The sequence below is a fragment of the Macrotis lagotis genome, chromosome 4 (assembly GCF_037893015.1).
Source record: "Macrotis lagotis isolate mMagLag1 chromosome 4, bilby.v1.9.chrom.fasta, whole genome shotgun sequence".
Taxonomy (NCBI): Eukaryota; Metazoa; Chordata; class Mammalia; order Peramelemorphia; family Peramelidae; genus Macrotis; species Macrotis lagotis.
Genome location: NC_133661.1, coordinates 46,653,441 through 46,677,698, shown reverse-complemented (window position 1 = coordinate 46,677,698; position 24,258 = coordinate 46,653,441). Strand labels below are relative to the sequence as shown.

Below are 24,258 nucleotides of genomic sequence, written 5' to 3'. Positions count from 1 at the left end.
TGACTTCGCCTGGACTCCCGGAGTCGTCCATCCCCTCCCCATCTCGGAAGTCAGCAGATACACACTGCAGATGCGATCACACAAGGGCACCTTTAATTAGATTGTAGGGAGCAAGGCTATGGGGCTATCAGAATACCATGGACTTCCTCCGAGTCTCCCTGCCCCAGACCCTCCCCTACTGCCTCACATGGAGGTCCCTATCTCCCTTACCCATAGCAGATACATCAGTCCCCAGAAGGTCCATTTGAGAGTGAAAAAAGTGATGAAGGGTCTGAGATAAGATCCCAGAAGAGCTTGGGGGTGGGGGATGGTCTCTGTCAGGGAGATCTTTCCTAGAGAGGGAGATGCAGAGACCCCAGCTCCTGGACTCTCAGGCTTGTGGTTTTTCCCTTGGGGCACAGGCTGGCTCACCAGTACTGGTTGGGAATATTTAGAGAATGGACACTATCCTGTCCTGTCCTCTGCAAGGTCTCTGTTGATCTCTGTAGTCATTCTTCTGAAATTTAAAGACCATGGAATGTGGCTAGGAGTTCAGACTGAGTTTCTTGTCTCATGAATCTAAAACTTGAAGGAACCTTGACTCAGAGGGCCTCTAGTCCATTTCTTTCATTTTGTTGTATAAACCAAGGCCCAGAGAGATGATGTCATTTATCCAAGGTCACACATGTAGTAAGCAGAGGAGGTAGGATTCCAGTCCCATCCCTGCCTTTCTCTCGCTTTGACCGACCTTGGTAAGTCCCTCCACCTCTCTGAATCTCAGTTTCCTCTTTTGAGGAGGGGATTGAGCCCAATCATGTGCATACCCTTCAGGAGATATAAAAAATTTGTCAAGGAGAGGTGTTGATTTGATTTTTACAAACTGATTTCTAATCAATAAAATTACAAATTTTAGTGTGTCTGGAGTAGCAGTCTCATTTTTACTATTATTTTTGAAAATTTATTTTGCTTCCTTTTATTTTTATGTGCCTATATATAGTAATCTCTAGAACTGATTTCCTTTTAGATAATTAGGGGATATAGGAAGGTTTATTGAAAGTCAAAAGAAGGTGATCTCTGATACCCCTCGTAGCTCTCAACTTCTGTGGTTCTGTAAGTCTTTAATTGACCCTGCTCACATTCGTGTGTGTGTGTGTGTGTGTGTGTGTGTGTGTGTGTGAGACAGACAGACAGACAGACAGACAGACAGAGACAGAGCAGAGGCAGAGACAGAGAGACAGAGAAAGAGATAGGCAGAGAGATAGACAAAGAGACGGAAGAGAGAATGAGGAGACAGAAAGAGAAAGAGATAATGAGACAGAGAGACAAAAGAGAGAATGAGAGGGAGAGATAGACCGACAAAGACAGACAGATAGACAGACAAGCAGAACATAGATTGACAGACAGACAGCTAGACACAGAGAAAATGAATGCCTGCTCAGGGATGTCAAGGTCTAGGTAAGTTTGGAATTTAGCCAATTTCCAGTGCTTCTTTGGAGGATCAGCAGTCACCCCCTCCCATCCATTCCCCCACCCCCAGGACCAACACATATGTGTGCCTCAAGACTGTCCTGCAGGTAAGGCCCTATGACCTGCAATACTGTGTGACTGGTGCCCATATGGCCCTCCTGCCTGTACCCAGCTGTCTTCACAGTGGCTGGGGAAGCATTGCCAGCTTGCTTGGCTTGGCAGTGAGTGAAGGAGCCTAACAGTCTGACATCTCTACATCCTAGTCTTTGATGACTTAGGGACTTCCTGGGGGTACCAGAGCCCCTCTCTCCCTTCAAAAGAAGTTCTGTGCTGTTTTTTTATCCCTTTGGGGAGGGAGTCAAGGAGAGGGGAGAGAGTAGATGGCATTCTGGGGATTTGGAAAAGGGAGGTCTTAGAATGGTGACAGAAGAACCTTGGATCTGGAAGTGCAGATGAACAGCAAAACAGAGAAGCAATGCCCACATTTCTGCTTTAAATCTGAGAAAGCACCATCCTTCTAAGAGTCCTAGGACAAATATTTGGGGGAACTGGGCCCTAATGTCACTAGTGGTCTTGGGGGAAGAATTTCCCCTGCCAAAGACAAGCTGTACCTTCTCTGAAATTTTGCCTGTGACAACTAAGGGGTGAATTAAGTGATCTGGCCTGGGTACCACAGAGTATACTCAATAATGTTTAACAACCAGCTCTGTATGTTAGACACACTCTTAAGGTTAATCTACAGCATTCACATCTTTTCCCCATCACATTCTTAAGTCGAGGCAGTCCAAAAAGCAATAAATCAAGCCCTAATTTAATCAATAGCTGTTGATTTCCAAAGTGTAAATACTCATGTTGAAATGTTAACAACTGACTCTCCTTTTAGACTACGTAGGAGGCTCTGTGCTGAGTGCTGAAAAGTATCTCACATTATTCTTGGGGAGATGATGGAGAGATGTGGACTGTTATAATTATAATTAAATGAATTCAGAAATGGATGGATGATCAGACTCAAGGAGTAGTTGTTAATAGTTCAATGTCATAAATGTTTAATTTAAATGTTTAATGTGCTGCAGGGAGAGCAGTTGATTTGAGTTTCTTAGGGATCTGTGCTTTGTTCTTGGCCTATGTTTTTTATGACTTGGTTAAACATAGAGATGGCATTCTCATCAAATTTCCAGAGGACTCAAAGCTGGGAGGAACAATTAACACAGTGGATGATAGAATCAGGAACCAAAAAGACCCTGACCAAATAGAACACTGGACTTAATCTAGTAAAATGAAATTCATTGAGGATAAATGTGAAGCCTTGCATATGGGTACAAAAAAATCAACCAGACAAGTATAAGGCTGAGGGGAAGTGACATAACTAGATAGCAGTTTGTCTGAAAAAAAGATCTGGGGGTTTTGATGACCTACAAGTCATAGAAGAGTCAGTTGTGCAATGTGGCAACCCAAATAGCTAATGAGATCTTGGGATACTTTAAATAGGGCAAAATTTCTAGGAATAAGAAGAGAGTCTTACTGTCTTTGGATCTTGTCAGATCTCAGATGGAATATTGACTTTAATTTTTGTAGCTACCATTTAAGCAGAACGTTGACATGTTTTGGGGGGAGACTGTCTTGAGGAGGGCAGCCTGGAAGGTGAAGCACCTTCAGGTCATATTATTTGAAAATCTGATATTAAAGAAAAGAAAATCAGTTGGAGGAGTTTAGAGGAGAGAAAACTTGGAGGTAACCTGATAGCAGTCTTTAATGGTATGAAGGGTCATCCTGAACAGGGCAGGTCCCTTCTAGTTCTGTTTGGTCTCAGAGGAAAGAGCCAGGATCAAAACAGAAGTGACAAAGTGATTATTTGACCAGGAAAACTTACCAATGAGAGCTGTCCAGCGATGGATTGCATGGCTTCCATAGGAGATGTTGAATTCCTCCCCTTGGAGGTATTCAGATACTGGATGACTACTGGTTGGGTATTTTATAGTAAGGATTCCCTTTGTATCTGGGTTGATCTCTACCATCCTTCAAATTTTCAAATGCTGTGATCCTGTAATCACCTCATACTTCTGTGTCTCTCTGCAGTTTAGCTGCAGAGCTCATTTGCAGACTTTTCCATGTTGCCTGGGGTGTATTCCTAAACCATTTCATGTCATCCTCATTGCAGTCATAAAGACCACATCTTCTCCTTCTGAATTCCTCATAGCTCAGTTCAGAGCTGAGCATGAAAGGCGGTTTAAACAACATTACAAAGTAATTAACTGATGAAAACTTGGGGAAATTGGGAGCCTCTATTAAAAAAAATTGTTATCTTTGGTTTTTATATAACCTTCATTTCTGAATATATCACTCCTCCCCTCCAAAAACTGAGGCATCCTTTGTAATCAAGAGTAAAGCGGGGGTGAGGGGGAAGTCCTGCAAATCAACCAACATATTAACCAAGTCTGACATTTGTAGTCCCCTGCCTCTGCAGAAGATGGAGGGAAAGTGCATTTTCTCATCTGTCTTCAGGACAGCTTAATCATTATGATTACAAAATGTTTTGTTTTGCCTTTGTGAGGTGGGAGAGGTGGAAATCTCAATTCAAAACTACTCTTCCTAGATATAGTCTATCTCTGAGTTTCCTTCTTTCCCATTTGTGACATAGGGGAGAATGAATCTCTGCTGCCTCAGGTTGAAAACCTAGACGCCAGTGGGCTCAGTGAGAAGGAGCTGGAGGTGAGGAGAGAAGTTCTCTAGGTTCAGGGATCTTGAATCCTTTCCCTTTGGCCTTGTCAACATGTAGGGGGATAGAGCACCGGCCCTGGAGTCAGGAGGACCTGAGTTCAAATTTGTCCTTAGACACTTAATAATTACCCATCCATGTGACCTTGGGCAAGTCACTTAACCCCATTGCCTTACAAAGAAAAAGTTCTCTTTGGGAAGCTAGGTAGTGTGGTGGATAGAGCACTGGCCCTGGAGTCAGGAAGACCTGAATTCAAATCCAGTCTCAGACACTTAATAAGTACCTAGCTGTGTGACCTTGGGCAAGTCACTTAATCCCCCATTCTCTTGCAAAAAACAAAAAAACAACTCCCAAAAAACCATGAAAGGGAAGGGAAGGAGATTTGCATGCATTTTATGTCCCACTCTGCTAGTATTCCTGAGTAAATGAATGTTCTCTTATTACCTATCACTAAGCATCTCTTTAGTGCCCGCTCTCTGCCAGCCTTTGTACCAAAATTGCAAAGACAAAAAGAAACAGCCCCTTTTGTCAAGGAACTTATATTCAGATCTACTATCTTCATCAAACAGAGACCCCCCCCCCCAAAGGGTCAAACACCTTGCCCAAGGTCCTATAACAGAGCTAAGACTAGCATGACCCACTTGGGTCTCTGCCAGAAGCAGAGGCAAGAGGAGCTCAATGACACTTGGGTATCCAGGCCTGAGAGACTGGTGCCCCTCACTGCCTGCATCTCCAGTCCCTCTTAACCATGAAGGGGAAAGAGTAGGGACAGCCTGTGCCACTTAAGGAATGGATTCGTTCCTGAAGTTTGTGATCTAATTAATGGAAGATTAAATTAAGCGAGAAGCACTCGTCCCATCTCCCCTACAGCATTAACCTCCAGACGCAGAGTGGGGTGTGCTGAGGAGCTGGGATACAATACTCTAAGGCCTGATGTTAACTAAGTGGAGGGGCAAGGAGAAGGAGAGCTGGAATAAAGTCATTTATTTTAGACTGGCAGAGCTGAACGAGACCTTGAAAGCTACACCATTCAATCTTGTCATTTTACAGGACAAAATGAGACTCAAAAATGGTACATGACTTGACCAAGATCACACACAAGTGAGAGTCAGAGGGATCTGGGACAGTAACCTAAAGTTCCTGACTCTGGGCTCATTGGCCTGGTCCATTTTCTTTCTGGTCCTAAAGGGAGTGAAGCTGAAAGCAGTTTGCCCCACTCCACTGATGAGGTCCCCAGAACTGATCTCTCAAGGTCCCTCTTAGAGGACTTCCCAGCACTGGGAATGATGGCACCCTGGTCAAAAATAGGGAAGCTGGGTAAAAGTTGAATTTAGGGGAAAGAAAATGCATTCTTTTTTGGTTCATGAGGAGTTTGAGATGCTTTTTTGTACATGCTGAGTAGTATGAAAATTATTAACATTTTCTCTATCACTTTCTTTCATCTGGACAATTAACAATAAACCAACTCCTGATTTATAGCAGTTGCTGATTTCTGAGGTGTAAATGCTCACGCCAAAAAAATGTATGTGTTAAGGGATGGTTCCAGTACACCCTTGAGATGTGCCTTTCCAAATCAACATTCTATGACTGTGATTTATCAGACAAGACTTTTCAGAGGAGGTGAGAATTATGCTGGGTCTTGAAAGATGAGTGGATGGGGGAGCAGAGAAGGAATGACATGAGAAAAAATTTAGAAGTAATAATGAAGTATGTGAGGATATGATAAGTCTGTGCAGAAATAGAAGAGTACAAAGGCAGCCTGGCTAGAATGTGGGGCACTGTTGCCTATGACTGTCTGGGAGGTGAAGGGGATCTTACAGGTCATCAAATCATAGCTATCCAGCTGGTTCTAGCCCTCAGAGACAATCTGATATAGACTGTTGATTTTACAGATGAACAAATTGAGGCCCATGCTGTTTCTCTGACTTGCCCTGAGTCACACAGGTGGTAGGTTTGAGGGCAAGATCTGAAGCAAAGTCCTCTGATTCTGTAATCAGTGCCACCTAGTACAACCCTTTGTGCTTACAGATGGGGAAACTGAGCCCAAAGAAATGAACTCACTTAAATATGATCACAACAATAGTAAGTGGCAAAGCTGAGAGTTGAACTCAGGTCCTATCACTTCAGAGCTGGCATTCTTTCCCTGAACCACATCTGATTTTGGAGTAAAGTCCGATGGTGGGGACTTTTCTTTTTCTGTCTTTGTGACTCCAGATTATGACATATAATAATGGGCATTTAATGCATACTTTTTAATTGAATTACTGTGAAACTCTTGATCCAATGATGTTGATGATGTTAATAGCTAGTGCTTACATAACATTTTAATAATATATTTACTTTACATATATTATATCTTAGCTTATTCTCCCAACAGTCTTGTGAGTTAGGTGTCATTTTTAGCCTCACTTGGCAGATGAGGACATCAAGACTGAGAGAGCTTAAATGACTTAAGGTCATGCAACTAGTGAATGTCTGAGACAAGATTAAACTTCAGACTAGCCGATTTCAAGTCCAGCACTCTAATCCCTGTGATATCTAGCTGTCTAGGGGATTTTGTGACATCAGAGAAGCTCAGAGATGGGGAAAATTAGGGATGAGGGAGGGAGAAAAAGACCGAATTAAGAGTTCTGGAGAAGGGTTAGAGTTTCTGCCTTCCAAGCTTTCCTGCAAGACTGATCACTCTGACTTCTCTCTGGCAGCCCAGGGCAAACCATTCTGTTAACCTTATTCGGGTGCTTGATGGGTACAGTGCACATTTATGATATGCCTGTAGGCACAAGCATGCCCAGCTGGCCTCCTATCCTCCAGTGCCCTTTAAACCTACCCTGCAGCTGGTGACTTGTTTCCCACTCCTCAAGAGCTCCACCCAGTTAGACAGCAACACAACAGACTGAGGAAAGGATTTCCAGGCTTTTCTCTCTCTGGATAGCACCATGGACAGAGATCATGGGGGTTCAGATCTTCTAATCGACATGACTGGTCTCTCTGGTATAAAGGGCTGAAGGTCGAATTAGATTTCATGAATATTTATTGTGTACAAGGAATTGAAACAGGCATGGGGGATCCAAAGCAAAAATGAAACAGTCACTACCCTCATGGAGCTTTTATTCTACTTATGGGATCATTACTAAGGCAAAAGGAAGCCAATCTATTAAGGAATATTGGTTCAGATATCTTGAGAAAACTGGGTACATAAGATAGTTACAATGCTACAATATTGACCTGCCAGTCAATCTACCTTCATTGGATCACAGACTGATCCCTTAAATTAGCCAAAAATGGAGCCCTGTCCTGAGCCATGCCAACTGAACAAAAATGACCCCTCATGAAATAATGGGAAATTATCCAGCTTTTAATGAACTAATATGACCTTGGGAAAGTCATTGTAGTTTTTCCTAGCTCTCAGCTTACTCATTGGAGAAATGGGAACAGCAAAAACAATTCCTCATTCATACCTACTGCTCTAGTTAGGCAGTGATGTTAAGGGTTAGGATCTGCTTCTTAGGAAGAGAATGTTCATTTGCTTTTCAGTCATCCTCAACTCTTTGTAACTCCATTTTGGTTCCTTTGGCAAAGATACTGAAATGGTTTATCATTTCCTTCTCCAACTCATTTTACAGATAAGGAACTGAAGCAAACAGGGTTAAACCGCATCCCCAGGGTCACCCATCTAGTAAGTGTCTGAGCTTATATTTGAACTCAGGAAGATGACTCTCTGTCCCTAGGCTCAGTATTCCATGGTGCCAAGGATGAACACAGTAGGATCTATCCTTATACCAGTCTATCCCCTCTTTTGAATCTCCATTCTTAAAACTGATACTAACCAAGGACTTTTAAAACTGAGATGTAGATTCTTTTAGGATAATCTTCAGACAGGTTTGACTTCTGTGGAGAAAAAGTGAGTCATCCTAAGCATTCTCAGGGCAGCTTAATGCAGTGCTGTCATGACCAAATAGACTCACTGGGGTGCCATATTGACTTAGAAAACATTAACATTATGTATATTCTATCATATTTTATTTATTTTGTTACATATTTTCCAATTAAAGTTAATTTAATTCTTACCCCATTCCTGTGTTGCAGCCTGCTTGCCAGAGAGGAGTGTTTGACACCTCTGGTGGCAGAGATGTGTTGGAACCAGCTCCAACAGGCCTTGGACAAACACTAAAATCAGGGCTTTGTTTATTATCTTGTTGATTGTCCAAACTCAAGGAAGTGATGGAGAAAAATATGAATAATTCTGATTAAACTTAAACGTGTTTTTCTTCCTTCCCCTCCCCCACTCCACCTCATTGGTAAACATTTATGGGTGGTGGTGATGTTAGCTATTTAAAACCCGAATCACTGATTAGAATGAATTTCCCATAAAGAGATCCAGTTAAAGGGAAGCCTGGAGTGGGGCAGGGAAGAGCAAGGAAAATATGGACTTGGAGAAGTGTTTAAATTCAGTTTACCTGTCCAGTTCTAGGAAAACGTGTAGCTCTGGAAAGATTTTGAAAGTAATGACCAAAGCTCATTCATTCATTAATTCAATAAGAATTTGTTAAAGTTTTACTGTGCGTTTGGAACTGTAGTGGAAGGAATACACCTGCCAATGGAATTGTTCTTGCTGTCAAAGATTCATTCTGTTGAAAGAAACATGATAGACACAGATAACTAAATACAAAACATACATAAAATGAATACAAAGAATTTTGGGAGAAGAATTTATAACTTGGGGTGGTTGAGGGGGGAAGTTGTTAGGAATATAAGGTAAAGGTTGAAGGTAGCTGGATATCCCAAGAGACAGAGGAGAAACTAAGTGATCCATTCTCTCCAAAGGACATGGAGGGAGAATGACAAAGCCAGTTCAGTTGGATTGAAAGGGAAAGAATGGCAATAAGTCTGAAGAAGTGGACTAGAGTCAGCCTATGGAATGTTTCATGTGCCAAAATGAAGAGATTGTATTTTTTCCTTAGAGCCAAGGGAATTAAATTACTGAAATTTCTTCAGTTAGAAGAGTGGCATGCTCATACTTGAATTTCAGGAAAATCCCCTTGGCAACTGTGTGGAGGATGGATAGGAGTGAGGGCAGGCTTAAGCAGAGAGATCAATTAAGAAGCACTTGGAATAATTGAGGGGAGAGTTGATGAGGACCTAATTTAGGGTGGTAGCCATGTGGGTAAAGAAAAGGGAAGGAATTAAAGAGTCTTGGGGAGTTTGGGGAATCTCTTGTTAGCTAAGAATACTCTCTCTTCCTCCTTCCCTTCCTAGAAAAGAAGACATGTAGGCACATGGTGCATACATGGACTTGTTGGGGAAGCAGGGATTCTGATTATATGTATTTTCCCTGGATTAGGGGTCAGAGGGATGGGGCAAGAGAAGTGATTTGAGTCTCTGGCCTATGTTTTGACTTTGCAATGGGACATCCTTCTCTTCTGACTGCCAGGCATGGGGTTCTTATCCAGGTATTCCTTGCTCTCCAGCCTGTCTTGGGTTTGTCAGGGAAGCCCAAGCTATATTATTTTCCTCTTCATACCTGGAGGTGCCCCAACTTACAGGGCACCTGTAAGGCTTCTCATAGCTAATTGATACTCACCAAACTTCATCTTCCTTATCACTGTAGGAATCCAACAAAAAATGGAAACAGTTTCCTCCTTCCCTGTCTCTCTCTCTCTCTCCTATCATGGAATAGGATCATGGGATCAAAATTTAGGCTCAAAGGGACTTTAGAGCTCATCTGCTCACCTGTTGCAACCTCCTTCCTTTAAAAAATGAGGAAAATGAGATTTTGAGAAGGGAATAACTTGTCCAAGGTCACCCAGGTTGTAAGTGTCAGAGCTAGCATTTGAACTCAGTTACTCTGGATCTGGATCCCAATACGCAATGCCTCCATGCTCAATTCTCAGCCTCCTACTTAGCTCTCCCACTCAGTTCTTGCCCTTGGGTCCTGAGTTCCTCAACAGACTAATTTGCTATATCTGATCAATCATGGTACCTCCAGTCATCCTCACCCCATTTAGTATAGCTCCCAATCTCTTCTTTCATTTTTCCTCCAATTTTTTCTTGGAACAATAATTGAACCAACACTGCCATTCTCAGAAATGGGTTCTACATGTGGAAAAGACATGCCAGTCTATTGCCAGTCAATATCATCCCTGGGACTTCCCAGATCAAAATATTCCTTCTTGACCACCATCATCTTCTTCTGTTTATGACTCTTGCTTTTTGAATTTGTATATTTGGTGCATAGTTAGCTCTTAATAATTACTTTTCATGGTTCAGTGGATCATGATGAATGGATGGGTGGGTGGGTAGGGCATTTGGATGGATGGATGGATGATGGATGGATGGATGGATGGTTTGACTGACACTTTCCTAGTACACTAAGCTCTACCCTCTAGTGCAGTTTGCTATATTGATATCCTCACCCTTCTTGGCTCCTTCTCCTTCCGAAGGCTGGGGTGATGCTCAAGAGAACCTGACATAATATTTTCAGAGCCTGAGTTGCATTTTCCATCAAACTGGTTATATGTGTCTGTACCATTAGCATAATTGGAAATTAATAATTTCCTCCTATGTTTATGAAAAACTTTTTATTCTATCCTTGTTTCCCCCAAGAGTTTTGCACCAAACCTTAGGAATATTTCCAAGGAAGGAAAAGTTTGAATATCTGTGGGATTTGATATACTGGGCTCTCTTTGACCCAATGATAGAATAACAGTGTTGCAAAGGACCCCAATTAATTTTACTTTTGTTAGGAAGTTATTCCTTATCTCAAATTGAAGTCTCTTTTAATGCTAATGACTCTTCCTGGAGGCTATCTCCAAGGTGTGGGTTTTCCGGTCCTGGGAAGAAATATCTCTAGACTCAGTTAGGGTTGGTTACCTTTATGTCCCCCTAGACCAGAAACAAGGTTGGGATTTTTCAGGGCCTTGAAGCATGGCCTCTGGACCTTATTCCTTCACCCATGGTCCTCTATGACCATGGTAACTCAAGCCAGATATCTATTGGGGGGAGCCTTGCTCACAGGAGATGAGGAAGCTGAAAGGCCACATTGGATCCATTGATAAACCTGGATGCAGTCACTTCTGAGCCCTGCTCTAGGATTCTGGGCCCTTAATCCAGGAATCTCCATGGCTCACAGACTACGAGTAATAGCCCTCTCCAAACTTCTTCCAACCTATTAGATAGACTGGTCGAAATTGTCTCTCTAGGCTGACATGTTTTGGGAAAGCATCTCAGACTCCCTTCTAGCCCTAGCCAAAGTTGGCAGGAGAGAGTGATGACTAGGATGGGATACCTGGATCCTATACAAAGATCCCAGAAGAATCTCAACACCCCCTCCAATATCTAAATTCCCTCAGTGAATGTAAACTTCCTCCCAGAAGAACATAAGCCTTACCCACCACCAGTAGAAGGTAATCTTTTCTTCTCCAATAAAACAGAAGCTTCCAGTTAAATGTAAACTACCCCAGGGAATATAAGTGAATATAGGTTTTTCTAGAACATGACTTGTTTTATTTTTGTCCACATAATTCTAGAACCTTGCTTATAGTAGGCAATAATTAATGTCTGATGAGTTTAATTAACTCACTTGAGGCCTGTAGTCTACTCTGGCTTGTCTCCTCACGGTTCCCTCCATTCATCAGGCTCACTTAAACCATGGCCTTTATGTTTGTACCATCATCCTTCCTTATTCCTCACTCCTCCACTCCAGAATGCCCATCCTCTTTAATTCAATTTGACAGTTCACCAAACATTTATTAAGCATCTATAATGTCCTGCAACTCTATGCTAGGTGCTGAAGCAGATCCCTTGGTAGCAAGATGTTTCCAGGATCTCATCAACATGGCTCCTTCTCTATCAATATGGATTGTAAACCCATATACAAGATACTTCTCATCTTGTATAATTCTTGTTCATGTCTTTACATAAGGTTGTCCATAGAAGGCTTTCCCAGCACCCTAGAGGCCTTTCTCAGGACTCTTGCATTCTTTGAGAATACTGGTCTTGGACTATGCATATGTTAGCCTTCTCTCTACACATCCAACTCAACTCTTTTTTCAATTATTACAAATGGTGACTGGGGGAGACAAAATGTTCAAGAGTCTTTGTCTCTTGACATTTGCTCTAGAATAAGGATATGTCACAGGCATAATCTCCTTAAAAAGTTTCAAAAGCTTTGATTCCATTGGCCCGTACATTCCCACAATTATAGACCCATCTATCCCTCACCATCTTGGATGACTCTTATAGTCTTCCGCAGGGGTCCACCCAGTATGGAGGCCATCATCACTTTGTCCTGACATCCTGAATTGGCTGTCCCCTCACTACCACCAACCCAATATTTTTTCTTTCGACCATATACTTTCTTGACAATTTTTACTCCTGTTCTTTGAAATTCCTCTTTGGTTTTATATTGCAGCCTATTGACACCCGCTCTGGCTCTGACTACTGATTGCCCTCTGTGTAACAGTCTTTTTTCCCTCTTTGGAGTCTATGATCTTCAACATAGCCACACAGCAACACCAGGAGAATTATGGTATTAAAGAGATGAACTCTCATTTTCATGGGTAGCTACACAAATAACTATCACAAAAATAGGACAAGATAAGAACATAGAAAAAGTACAAAGTGTTATGTGATGCCCAAGGAAGGGAGAGTAATTTCTGACTGGGGTGATCAGGGAAATTCTTGTAGGGGAGATGATAACAGAAGAGAAATGGTTCTTTAGGCAAAGACATTGAGAAGGGGTATCATTCCAGACAGAGAAAACATGTTCAGCAAAAGCATCGAGATGGAAAACCATGAGACCGTATACAAGGGAAAATGAACCGTCCAGTTAGGTTAGACGAGGAATATATTGTAAGAGGAATATGCCCTAATCTGAATACTTTCCAATATTCAGGGATTAATTCAGTCCTGTTCAACTCACCGTTTAATTGTTTGTTCATGACCCCATGCGGAATACTGTTGTTGTTCTTCCATTGTTTCATGTTTGCCTGACTCTTCCTGACCCCATTTGGGGTTTTCTTGGCAAAGAGGCTGGATAGGTTTGCCATTTCCTTCTCCAGCATGTAGAATAGTGGTCTAGCTCAAATTCCTTCTCCTCCAGGAAGCCAACCCTGACTGCTCAAAGCCCAGGGTGACCTTCTTGGATATCCTGTATCTGAATCACACACCACTGGCTTTGTCCTCACATTGTTTCATGTGGGTAAATTTTGTTTCCTTTCTAAGCTAGCAGCTCTTGAAGGAATAAGGATTTATCTTCTCCTCTCTGCCCCCCCTCCCAGCACAGCTTCACACAAGGCTGTCTTACAGGACGTATCAATAAACAGTTGGAGGCTGATGGATTTCTTGGGACCAGTAAAGTTGAATTAATCATCAAAGTCACACAATCAAACCATAATAATGGCTCACATTTCTCTAGTGCTTTAAGGTTTATAAAAAACTTTGTCTTGCCAGGAAAGGGGGAAAAAGCATTTATTTGGGGGCTATTCTGTGCCAAACATAACTGGTTATCTCATTTGATCCTTACCATAACTTGGGAGGTAGGTGATGTTATTATTCTTTTTGCAAGGCAATGGGGTTAAGTGACTTGTCCAAGGTCACACAGCTAGGTCATTATTAAGTATCTGAGGCTGAATTTGAACCCATGGTGATGTTATTATTATCCCCATTTTTACAGGTGAGGAAAATGATGCAGTCAGAGGTTGTGACTTGCCCAGCCAGGGTCATACAGCTTATAAACATCTGATACTGGATTTGAACTCAGGTCCTCCTGACTCCAGACTCGGTATTCTACCCACTCAACCACATAATTGCCTCATTAGGACCCTACTGTCAAATTATACAAGTACTTCTGTCACTACAGAAGCGGAAGCTGAAATTTAGAAAGGTGAGGAGACAGTTCAGTATAATAGAAAGGTCGGAATCTACAATAAGATTAGGTTCAGAATTCAATTTAGATCAATGTATAGCATGGAATCAATATAAAGATTATCACTGCCTTCTGTGGTGGATGGAGGGAGGGAAGGGTGGATGGGGGGATATTGTAACATTCAAAGCTTTGCAAAAAATGATAGGTAAGATTAGGTTCAGATTCATTGCTATGACTTACCGAAAGCTATATATTATAAATATGGGAGGTCGCACTTACTGTATGATCCTGGACAAGTCACTTTAACATTTGTCTGCCTCTGTTTTCTCATCTATAAAATAGGGACAATATTGACATCCACCCCCTAGCATTGTTGTGAGGATCAAATGAAATGATATTTGTAGAGGGCTTAGTACTTCAGTAGATGTTTAATAAAAGCTTACTGCCTATTTTAGATTACCCTCTGTCAGGGAGAGAAGGGAGGGAAGAGAGAGGGAGAAAAGTGGGAAACTCATAACCTTACCCAAAAAATGAATATTGAAAGCTATCCTTTCATATAGTTGGAAAAATAAAGAAATAATCAAAAGCTTGCTCCCCTTCCTCCCAAGAATTGAATTCTCAATCACATACATCTTCATTCTACAAGAAATCCTAGGGCAAGAGAGTTAAAAGAAACCTTAGACTTGCCTTCCCTGATTTTACCCAGGCAAAATGACTTGAGACAGTCAGCTAGAATGGGGTAGAAACTGTTACTGCAGCTTGGATCTTTCTGTTTCTCAGGTCAGCTCTCTTCCCAGTGCCCCATATGATCATCCACAATCCCTGACTCATCTCCCTACAGCCCCACCCCCATCTTCTTTCTTTTCCTTTGAAGCAAAAAAAGAGACAAGCCAGATCCAGTTATACTCATCCTTTATTGGACAATACCCAACTCTTACTCCACTTCCCCCAGATTGCTTGCTGGTCTGAACATCCTTCCCCATAGCTCATCCAAGATTGAAGCTAAGGTTTTTCCAAAGAACCTTCTTGACCCTTTTTTCCAATTAAAATCAATTCCACAAACATTTATTGCTGACCTGCTCTTTACAAAGCATCATGTTAACTAGGCACAGGGGATCCAAAAACAAAGAAAAAAAAACTTGAAAAATGCAGACTCTGCCCTCAAGGAATTTCCCGGCTGGTTGGAGGGAAGGCGTATGGCATGTATCCATGGGGATCATCAGGAAAGGCTACTCATAGGAATTGATATTTAAGCTGAAACCTGAAAGAAACTAAGGATTAGGAGAAGTAGAGGTAACAAGGGTTCTCCTAAGCTTTCCAGACTTAGGATGGAGGCAGGAGAAGGAATATGGAGAGTATGAAGGGAAGTCAGATGCTACTCCCACATAATCATGTCAGTCATAACACTAGGAGTGAGAGCTGAAGGAGAACCCAAGGGATCATTTAGTCTATCCCTCTCCATTTTACAGAGAGTTAAACTGAGACTCAGAAAGAGAAGTGAGCTGTCTCATTTCAGATCTAGTCTACCACTTCCCATTTTACAGAGGCGTAAACTAAGACCCAGAGAGAGAAGCAAATTGTCTAACTTCACCTAATGATTATCAAATGTCACAACCCTAGACTTGTGTTATAGAAGAAGGAAGAAGGTACATGCAATGAGGCAATCTCATTTCTTGAGCAACGTGGGAGGGAAGGGGAAAACATAAACATCCAAGATGTCCCAGGAACAAATAATACCTCATTGAGATTACTACAATTACAATAACCCTGTGAGGTTGACGCTATTTTTAATCCTCATTTTACAATTGAGGAAACTGAGGCAAATAAAGAGTTAAGTGCCTTGCCCAGGGTTATTGCAGCTAAGATCAGATGCTGAATCTGAACTCAGTTTTTCCTGACTCTTGGCCCATGTTCTAGTCACTGTACCATCTAGCTTCCTAGGATTATTAATTTGGCAACTATGAGGAAGATGGACTGGAGCAGAGAGAGGTTGAATGTGGATAGATCAATTAGGGAAAAGGAAAATGGCTTTTGGTTCCAGGAGCAGGATTTATGATTCATTCATTCATTCATTTATTAAGAGTATGGTTTCTCCCTGATAATGTGATTTCTATGAAACTGGATACTTTATATTAAGAGGATTTTGTAAGAGTCCAAGGGAGAGGTAATGAGGTCCTGAACTAGGGTGGTAGCTATGCGAGTCAAGAGAAATGGATGGATATAGGAGATATTTGTGCAGATAGACTGAACCTTGGCAGCCAATTGAATACGGCAGTAGTGAGGGGAATATTGGACATAATTCCTAAGTTTTAAATCTCTGTGAAGGGGAGAATGATGGTGACCCATACAGAAATAGGAGAGTTGGGAGGAGAAGGAAGAGATTTAGGAAGAAACATTAAGAGTTCTGTTTTCAGCAGTGGAGCTTAAGATGTTTATGGGGCATCTACGTGGAGATGTTCACATCTAACCTCTCTCCTCTCCAATCCAACTTCTATGTAGCTGTCAAATCAATAATCCTAAAGTACACAGCTCAAGAAATGAGATGGGAGCAGTTGTCAGAGTGTCATTACTTGTACTTTTCTCCTTCTTTCTACAACCCCATCTAGGGATGTGGTCTCTGATACTTAGCCGGTATGTGACCTTAATAATTCATTTCTTTGAGACTCAGAGAGAGGGCTGAAACTTAGAGGAGAGATCTATAGATATAGATATGTCACTTACTTGGAATTTTGAATTTACAGATGGTGACTAGGTCCCCCAAAGAGAGTATAGACAGAGGAGAGGGTGTCGGATGGATCCATGAGCTATAACTGGAACCTGATGGTCCAAGGATGGACCAGTTGGACAGGTAGGAAGAGAATCAGGAGAGAGTAGATAGTGCTAAGGACTGTAAGGAGGTACAAGTAGAAGAACCCTCATTCAACTTCATCTCTGGAAAGGCATGATAGAATGCAGCTTCAGAGCAGATGGCATGGCCCAGGGGTTTTTAGGATGCATTGGTAGGTCCACCGGCACTTCCTGGAGCATCTGGAGGGTGAAGAAAAGAAGCAGTTAGTCAAACCTGGTACCTCCATTTCCCTGAGAAGATTGTAGTGGTCACACTTTTCCCATCCTTCAGCTCTTGCTTCTAACTACTTGGGATCAGCAGTATGACCATTCTCCCAATGTGTGTCTGAGGTAGAATGAAGACCAAGGTCAAGAGTGCGGAGGAAGTTTTTGAAATGAAATGCCAGAGCATTGAGGGAACATCCTCATGGAGGTTAAAGTAGGATCTGATGACTCTCAAGCATTAGATATCTTAATAGACAATTGTATATTTCCTTCTAAGAGGAAGGACCATTTCTTCCCATTTCCTCTCCCTTTCCCTATTCTTAAAATTACTACAATTACTATCCAGCTCTATAAAAACAGAATTCCTCCCACTCAGCCCAATCTCTAGTTGTCATTTGTTCCCATTCTGGTATTGAGGAGGAAACACATTGTTTTTTACTTTGGTTTTCTGTTGTCCTGTGTATTGTCCATCCATGAATGGCATTGAACGATAACAACCTAGAATAGGGAACCAGTCTTGGAGTCAGGAAGACCTAGATTGAAATCCTACCTGAGACCTCAGTTTTCTCATCTATAAAATGAGAGGGTTGTGCTCAATGGCTTCTGAGATGTCTTCCAGCTCCAACTCTATTCCCATATCATAATCCTGTAGAGCATGCCCTCTTTGAGGGCAGGGACTACCTAATTGATGTTGGGTAAGACTCTTCCTTTCTTTGGTCCTTAGTTCCTTCAACTATAAAAAAGGTCTGGGGGACTGGCGGTTGGAGTCAAAGTGTTTCCTTTCAGTTCTTAATCTATAAAATTATAATCCTATGGAAAGTTTGGGGTTTCTTTGGTATAGAAACTCCTTCACCAGGGCAGATCAAAGTCTATTTATAAGCAGATCACAAAACCTCTATTCCTTTTTTACACCAATGTAATCATAGGTCCAGTTCCTCTTCTCCTTAGAGGGCTGCCTGGGATTCAATAAGTGACTAACCATGGCCACGTAGATAGTATCATAAATGGACTTTAAGCCCAGGTCTTCCAGGATCTGCACATACAGCAGGCACTAATAGTGGTCAAATTAAACTGTGTGTTGAACTAGACTGAAAGCTTCTGGCAAGCAGGAATTTGGTTTAATTTTCATTCTAGATTCCCAGGGGACTGCTGCTCCTCTGAGTTCATCAATGACTTTGAGACAAATTGAGAAAAAAAAAAACCTTAAAAGCTGAAAAAACATGATCTATCTCTTTCCCCTGTCCCCAGTATCCCTATGATCGCTCTGCCCAGAGACTCTGAGAAGGGAATTTATGGGCTTTATCAGATACCAAGAAGATCCATGAGAAAGACTAAGCACTGCCCCCTCCTCCAATTTTACAGAGGAAGAAACTGATCCACAGAATGTTTATGCCTTAAGGGTTACTCAGGAGGTCACACAGCTAGTAAGTAGTAGAGGCAAGGCTCACATCTGCATCTTCTGACTCTGAAGTGCCAAACTTTGAGTCATCCAGGATCAGAAGATCTCCAGCATTGGAGATTTTATAGATGAGTAAACTGAGATCCCAAAGTGAAACCATTTACCCAAAGTCCTATTGTACTAAAATGGCATGGTTGGATTCAAATTCAGATCCTCTGGCTCAGCCTCCTTTTCATTGCACAGATTGAGATAATGTGTCTCTATTAGCTGTGTACCTGTCTCATTTGCTTTGTTCGTTTGGAAACTCTTTAAAAATAAAGGACCCTGTGGTTTTCATCTTTAAATCCCCAGCTCTAGCACAAAGCCTGGGGCATGGTAGGTGATCAGTAAATTCTAATTGAATTGAATCCTGGCTGGGGATTCTTTAATTGGAGATCATAACTCCCAGGTCCTGACTGCTTCACCACCTCTGCTCCCTCCCTTCATCCCCCCCAAAAGTCTACACATTGGGCAGAACCGGGCTGCAGTATATTTAGCCTTGGGAGAGTGCCCAGCCACCTCTGACAACATCCCAAAGGCAAAGAGTTATTTTTAGAGAAGCAACTACAGCTGCTAACAAATATATGTCCTTGTGTGACTGGCCCTGGAACCCATAGGGGTGGGACTGGCTCCCTTCAGGCTGGGGAGGGAAAAAGGGAGGGGACAGGTGTCTTCCACCCTGTGCTCAGAGGAGAGCTGGTGGCACAATAACTGGAGTCAGAGGGTTCAAATCTGGCCCTTAAAACCATTAGAGCATCTTGGGCTGACTTCCTTAACAATGACCCCAAAGGGAAAATGATTGGGTTGGACTATGAAGCACCTACTATGTGTCAGAGACTATGGTAAGTGTTGGAGGTACAAAGAAAGGCAAAAAACTGGATTACTTCAGAGGTCTCTTCCAGATCTGAAATTCTAAACCTTTTCACTCCTCTGCGTCTATTTATTCACCTGCAAACCGAGGGAATTGGATTTGCTGTTTGTTGGCCTTTGAGATGCCCTCCTGTTCCAGGTCTCCAATCACCATCTGGTTTCCAATCCTAACTTTGACACTTATTGCCTGTGTGACCTTGGGTAAGGTGTTTATCTTCCCTGTGCCTCAGTTTCTCCATTTGTAAAATGAGAGTATTTTCAGGGGGCAGGAATCTGCCTTCCAGCCAAAACCTATTTCAGGGTGAGGTGAGGCAGCCAGAGGGGCTCAGTAAAATCCTTATTGATTGTTAGAAGAGATTTCCCAAGGATGTGAGGATGATGGGAGATGTCGAAGTAGTCAAGGTATGAGGGAGCAGGTGATAGGGCAAAGTAGGCAAGAGGAGGAGGGCTCTGAGGGCACATGAGCTCCAAGGGGACAAGGGCCTCAGCTCTTGGCAGAGCCCAGGGAGACTTTTCCCTCTCTGGTGGAATGTATGCAAATTAAATGCAAATCACTTGCAAATGAAGAGCCCATGCTTCAGGAGGGTTTGGCTGCTCTTTAATCGTCTTCTTGTGCCCCTCTCCCTCCCTTCCTCCCCCCCCCCCCCCCCCCCGCCCCTGGCAGATCTTCCACATGACCTATGATCTGGCGAGTGCTGTGGTCCGGATCGTCAACCTCATTGGAATGATGCTTCTGCTTTGTCATTGGGACGGCTGCCTCCAGTTCCTGGTGCCCATGCTGCAGGACTTTCCTGGGGACTGTTGGGTGTCCCTCAACCGCATGGTGGTAAGTCTGGGACCTTCGCCAGCCAGACAACATTCTTGGAGATTTCTTCCTAGGGATGTGACCTGGTTATATAACAGAGTGTCAGGAGCCAGATAGTACAATCAATCCAGAAAAAAAAAAAAAAAAAAAATATATATATATATATATATATATATATATCTAATATTTATCTGGAAATTTATGGTTTGCAAAGTGCCTTATGTAGATTGTCTCATTTTATCCTCACACCACTTTATAGAAGAAGAAACTAAGGTTGAGAAGTTAAGTCACTTGTCTAGGATCACACAGCTAGGAAGTATTCAAAGTAAGATTCGAACTCAGATTTTTCTGATTCCAAGTCCAAATCCATCATGCCCCAGCTGCCTAATGGGGAAGGGAAAATCCACTATAATTAATGAATCATTCAATCAATAAGAATTTATTACTTCTACTATCCCAATAAGTGGTCATTTGACCTGGCTTCTGTTTAAAGGCATTCAGTGAGGGTTGGGTGATCCATAGTCCCCTTTTCTACTTGGGGACTTCTCCAATTCTTAGGGAGGTTTGCTGCCATAAAACTTCAATTTTCCTCTTTGTGATTCCCCCCTCTGGTTTTGGGTACTTCCTTCTAGGGTCAAACAGAATAAATCTAATCCTTTTTCCATATTCTTTGAAATACTTAACCATCCCACCTTCCTTCCAGTCTTCTCTTTTCCAAAATAAAAATCCCACCTTCCATCACTTGCTCCTATAGGACCTAGACTAAAGACCCTTCAACATCCTGGTGGTCTTCCTTTGCACATTGTCCAGCTGATCAACATTGTGTTTCCTGACCTGTCCCTCTCTTTAAGTGCGACACCTTCATAGAGCCCCATCTCTTCAGTGCTGACCCCTTCAAACCCAAAGTAGAAGCTCAGGATTCTAAAGCAAGAAAGGCAACCTTAGAGCTCAGCCAATCCATATTTGACAGAGAAAGAAACTGAGGCCCAGCAAGGATGAGTGTCTTGCCTGCGCTCACCCAGTAAGCCACTGATTCACTATCTCTTGATTCAGAATACAGAGCTCTTAGTATCATATATGTTAGGATTTCAATTCTTCCTTTCTTTGGGCTTCCCCACTGGGGAGTCTAGTATCCTAATATGGGACCACTCCACGGTCACATCTTTGTTTGGTTTCCATATTTACAGACAAAAACCTACCCTCACACCCCTTTGGTTCACAGCCCGGCTCCCAAATTACAAGAGCCAAACATCCCAGGCACTGACAAAGCAGAGCCATAACTAGGATTTATGACACCTCAGGTGCCTGCAGGACAAAGAAGAGTTGAACTGTGGGTGTGTTGAAATGGGGAGGGAGGCAAGAATAGCTATTCTCCGCCCTAGCCTGGAGACAAACCCAAAGGGTTCAATGTAGGAAGGGACCCTTGGGGAGGTGTCAACTTGAGCAGCAAGACTTGGGACCCTGAGAGTGAGTAATGATGGTAGTTACCATCCTATCCCCAAATGGCTCAAAGCCATGTCCATTCCATGCTTGTTCAGGTCCCAAGATTTCATATTTTTCACAATTCTTTCATATTCAACATTATCTTTGATTCTCACAGAACCCCTTAGAGCAAGGAATCTTCACCTGGTGTGCTCCAGCAACTTAAAAAAAAAACTTTAAAAATCTCTCTCTCTCTCTCTCTCTCTCTCTCTCTCTCTCTCTCTCTCTCTCTCTCTCATCTATCCTTTATATTGTATTTGTAATCCTTTGTGTTTTATTTTATTCATTTAAATATATTATTTGGAGAAGGAGTCCATAGGCTTCACCAAGCTTCCAAAGGGACCTTGTCATAGAAGGGGTTGTCATAGCTATTATTCCCATTTTACAGAGGAGGTAACTGAGGCTTTAAAAATGTTACATAGTTTCTGCTAAGACTGTAGAACCAGCCTGGACCAGCCCCTGGGAGAGCTAAGCTACTGGTCCAGTGTTTTAACCTTGGTCATTCTGCTTCCTAGTCCAGGTAAGCTCCCCTTTAACAAAAATCACTTAATGTAAATTTTTCTAGAACCCCCCCCCCCAACAAACTGTAGGTATTCCAGACCCAACAACTCCCTGCAGGGATCTTGAGAGTTTGTGGATCCGACTTGCATCCTCCATCCTTCCTGAGCCTAGAGAGGCTCCTAAATATGAATAAAATGGGAAGACCATTAGCCACCCACCATCACCATTTTGCTTCAGCACCTGGGAAAACTCAATTTCACTTGGCTAAATTTCACTTTCCAGAGCCTCTGATTTGGTCTAAAGGCAAATCCCCCAGATCCAAGGGGGAGGAGAAAAACCTTTGAAAGACTGAGCAAAAGACCGGGAGGCATATTCAGCATCAAACAGGCTCCTTACAAAACAGCCTTTTGATGAGCTAAGTGTAAATGAATCAGAAACATATGAATTGAATTTCCCTTGAATCCCCTTGAGCCTCTGGCAATTAAGAAAGACTGCAGCTGGCCCTGGGAGACCTGGAGTTGGCTCATCCTGGTTGGGACGGAGAGCAGTCCACCCTGGCAGCCCCACACCACCTGTCTGTCGGATGGCATAGCCCCAAAGACTGGGCTTGGTCAACTCTGACTGCAAGGAGATCTAGTTTCATCCCTCAGGTCACGTTCAGATCCAATTAAATAGCCCTGAGCAAGTGGCTTCTTACCATGCCCTCTTGGCCTCAGTTTCCCCATATATTAAATGGACACTCAGCCTGTCCCTCCCTCCTTCAACCAAGAAGAAAGTTCAAAGCACAACTGGAAGGGACCTTAGAGGCCAATTTCCCTCATTTTAATGGTGAGGAACCTGAGGTCCAGGAAGGATAAGGGACTTGACTATGGTCACCTATCTGGTGGATTTGAATCCAGGACCCCTGATTCCAGAGCCAGTGCTGTTTTCCATTAATCAAGCTGCTTTCAGTTGAATGTGGATATGGTTTATGTCCATAAGAGCCAACCTATGATTTGCCACCCATCCTTAGTGAGTAGAGATACGGTTTATATTTTTACCCCCAGAGACAGGAGCTTTCAGTAGTAGTAATGGGCTTGGCGTTATCTATACTCCTTTACCCTCTATTAACCAAGATACTACATTTATTCAAATTCAAAGGACATTTCTTAAAACCTACTATGTGTTGGATGCCATAAATGCAAAGACAAAAATGAAGAGCCTCTGTCCTCAAAGAGCATCCATTCTAATGATTAGGATAAACTGAGATAAGAAAATGTCAGATCATTTGAAGAGGGAAAGTATGCCAACAAATAGAATTGGGGAAAATAACAGGGATGATGAAGGAAAGCTCTATGGAGGAGGTGACACCTCCAAGGTGCTACAGGAAGGATGATGGGTTGGTCTGGGACCAAGATTCAGAATCAGGCTGGACCACAGATAGGGAAGAATCAGAGATCATGGAGCTTTAGAGATGGAAGAGATCATTGAGACCAGCTTGTCCAACTCACTTAACAGGGGAGGAAACTGAGACAAGAGAAGGGAAGTGAGAGTCAATGGCAGAGTCCAGGTGTGCTTTGAGGATGTCAGACTAGAATTAAGAGTGAGTATGTGCAGAGAATTGAGGTTCAGTAACTCTGTCTGGAGCTACAGGGTCATGTTGACTTAGCGGTCAGTCTATGGCCAAAGTTAATAGTCAGCCTTTAAGGTGGGGAAAAGAATCTCTGCATTAAAGCAAAGGAAAATCAAACATCAAAACTTTTGCCTCATTTATCTGCTCAGCTAAAAAAAACCCACAGATGATACACAACAGCAAGAACATTGGTTCCTTCCAAGTCCCATAAAGGGGTCACATAATGTGCTTCTTCAAAGAGTTTCTAGTCATAAGCAAAATGAAGGGGAAAATTTCTCTTCTGCCTGTTTGGAGACTCTTAGGATAATTTACAGATGAACAGTCACTATTAAAGCAAATGAGAGATCTTGATACTAAGAGCTAAATGTGACATCACAGTACCACTGAGCCTTGGTCTGATGGAACTCAGGGCGGAACTATATTCATGGAAGAATCCCAGAGGAGAGTGGGTACAACCTTGAAGTACAAAGAT

At 42.5% G+C, this 24,258-nt stretch overlaps 1 protein-coding gene across 1 annotated transcript in view; it reads left to right on the top strand.

Moving 5' to 3' along the window:
• HCN4 (hyperpolarization activated cyclic nucleotide gated potassium channel 4) overlaps positions 1-24,258 on the top strand; it is a 122,704-nt gene that overhangs the window by 77,984 nt on the left and 20,462 nt on the right. The window contains 1 exon segment of the mRNA XM_074232674.1: positions 20,051-20,212. Coding sequence (XP_074088775.1) covers positions 20,051-20,212 — 162 coding nt within the window.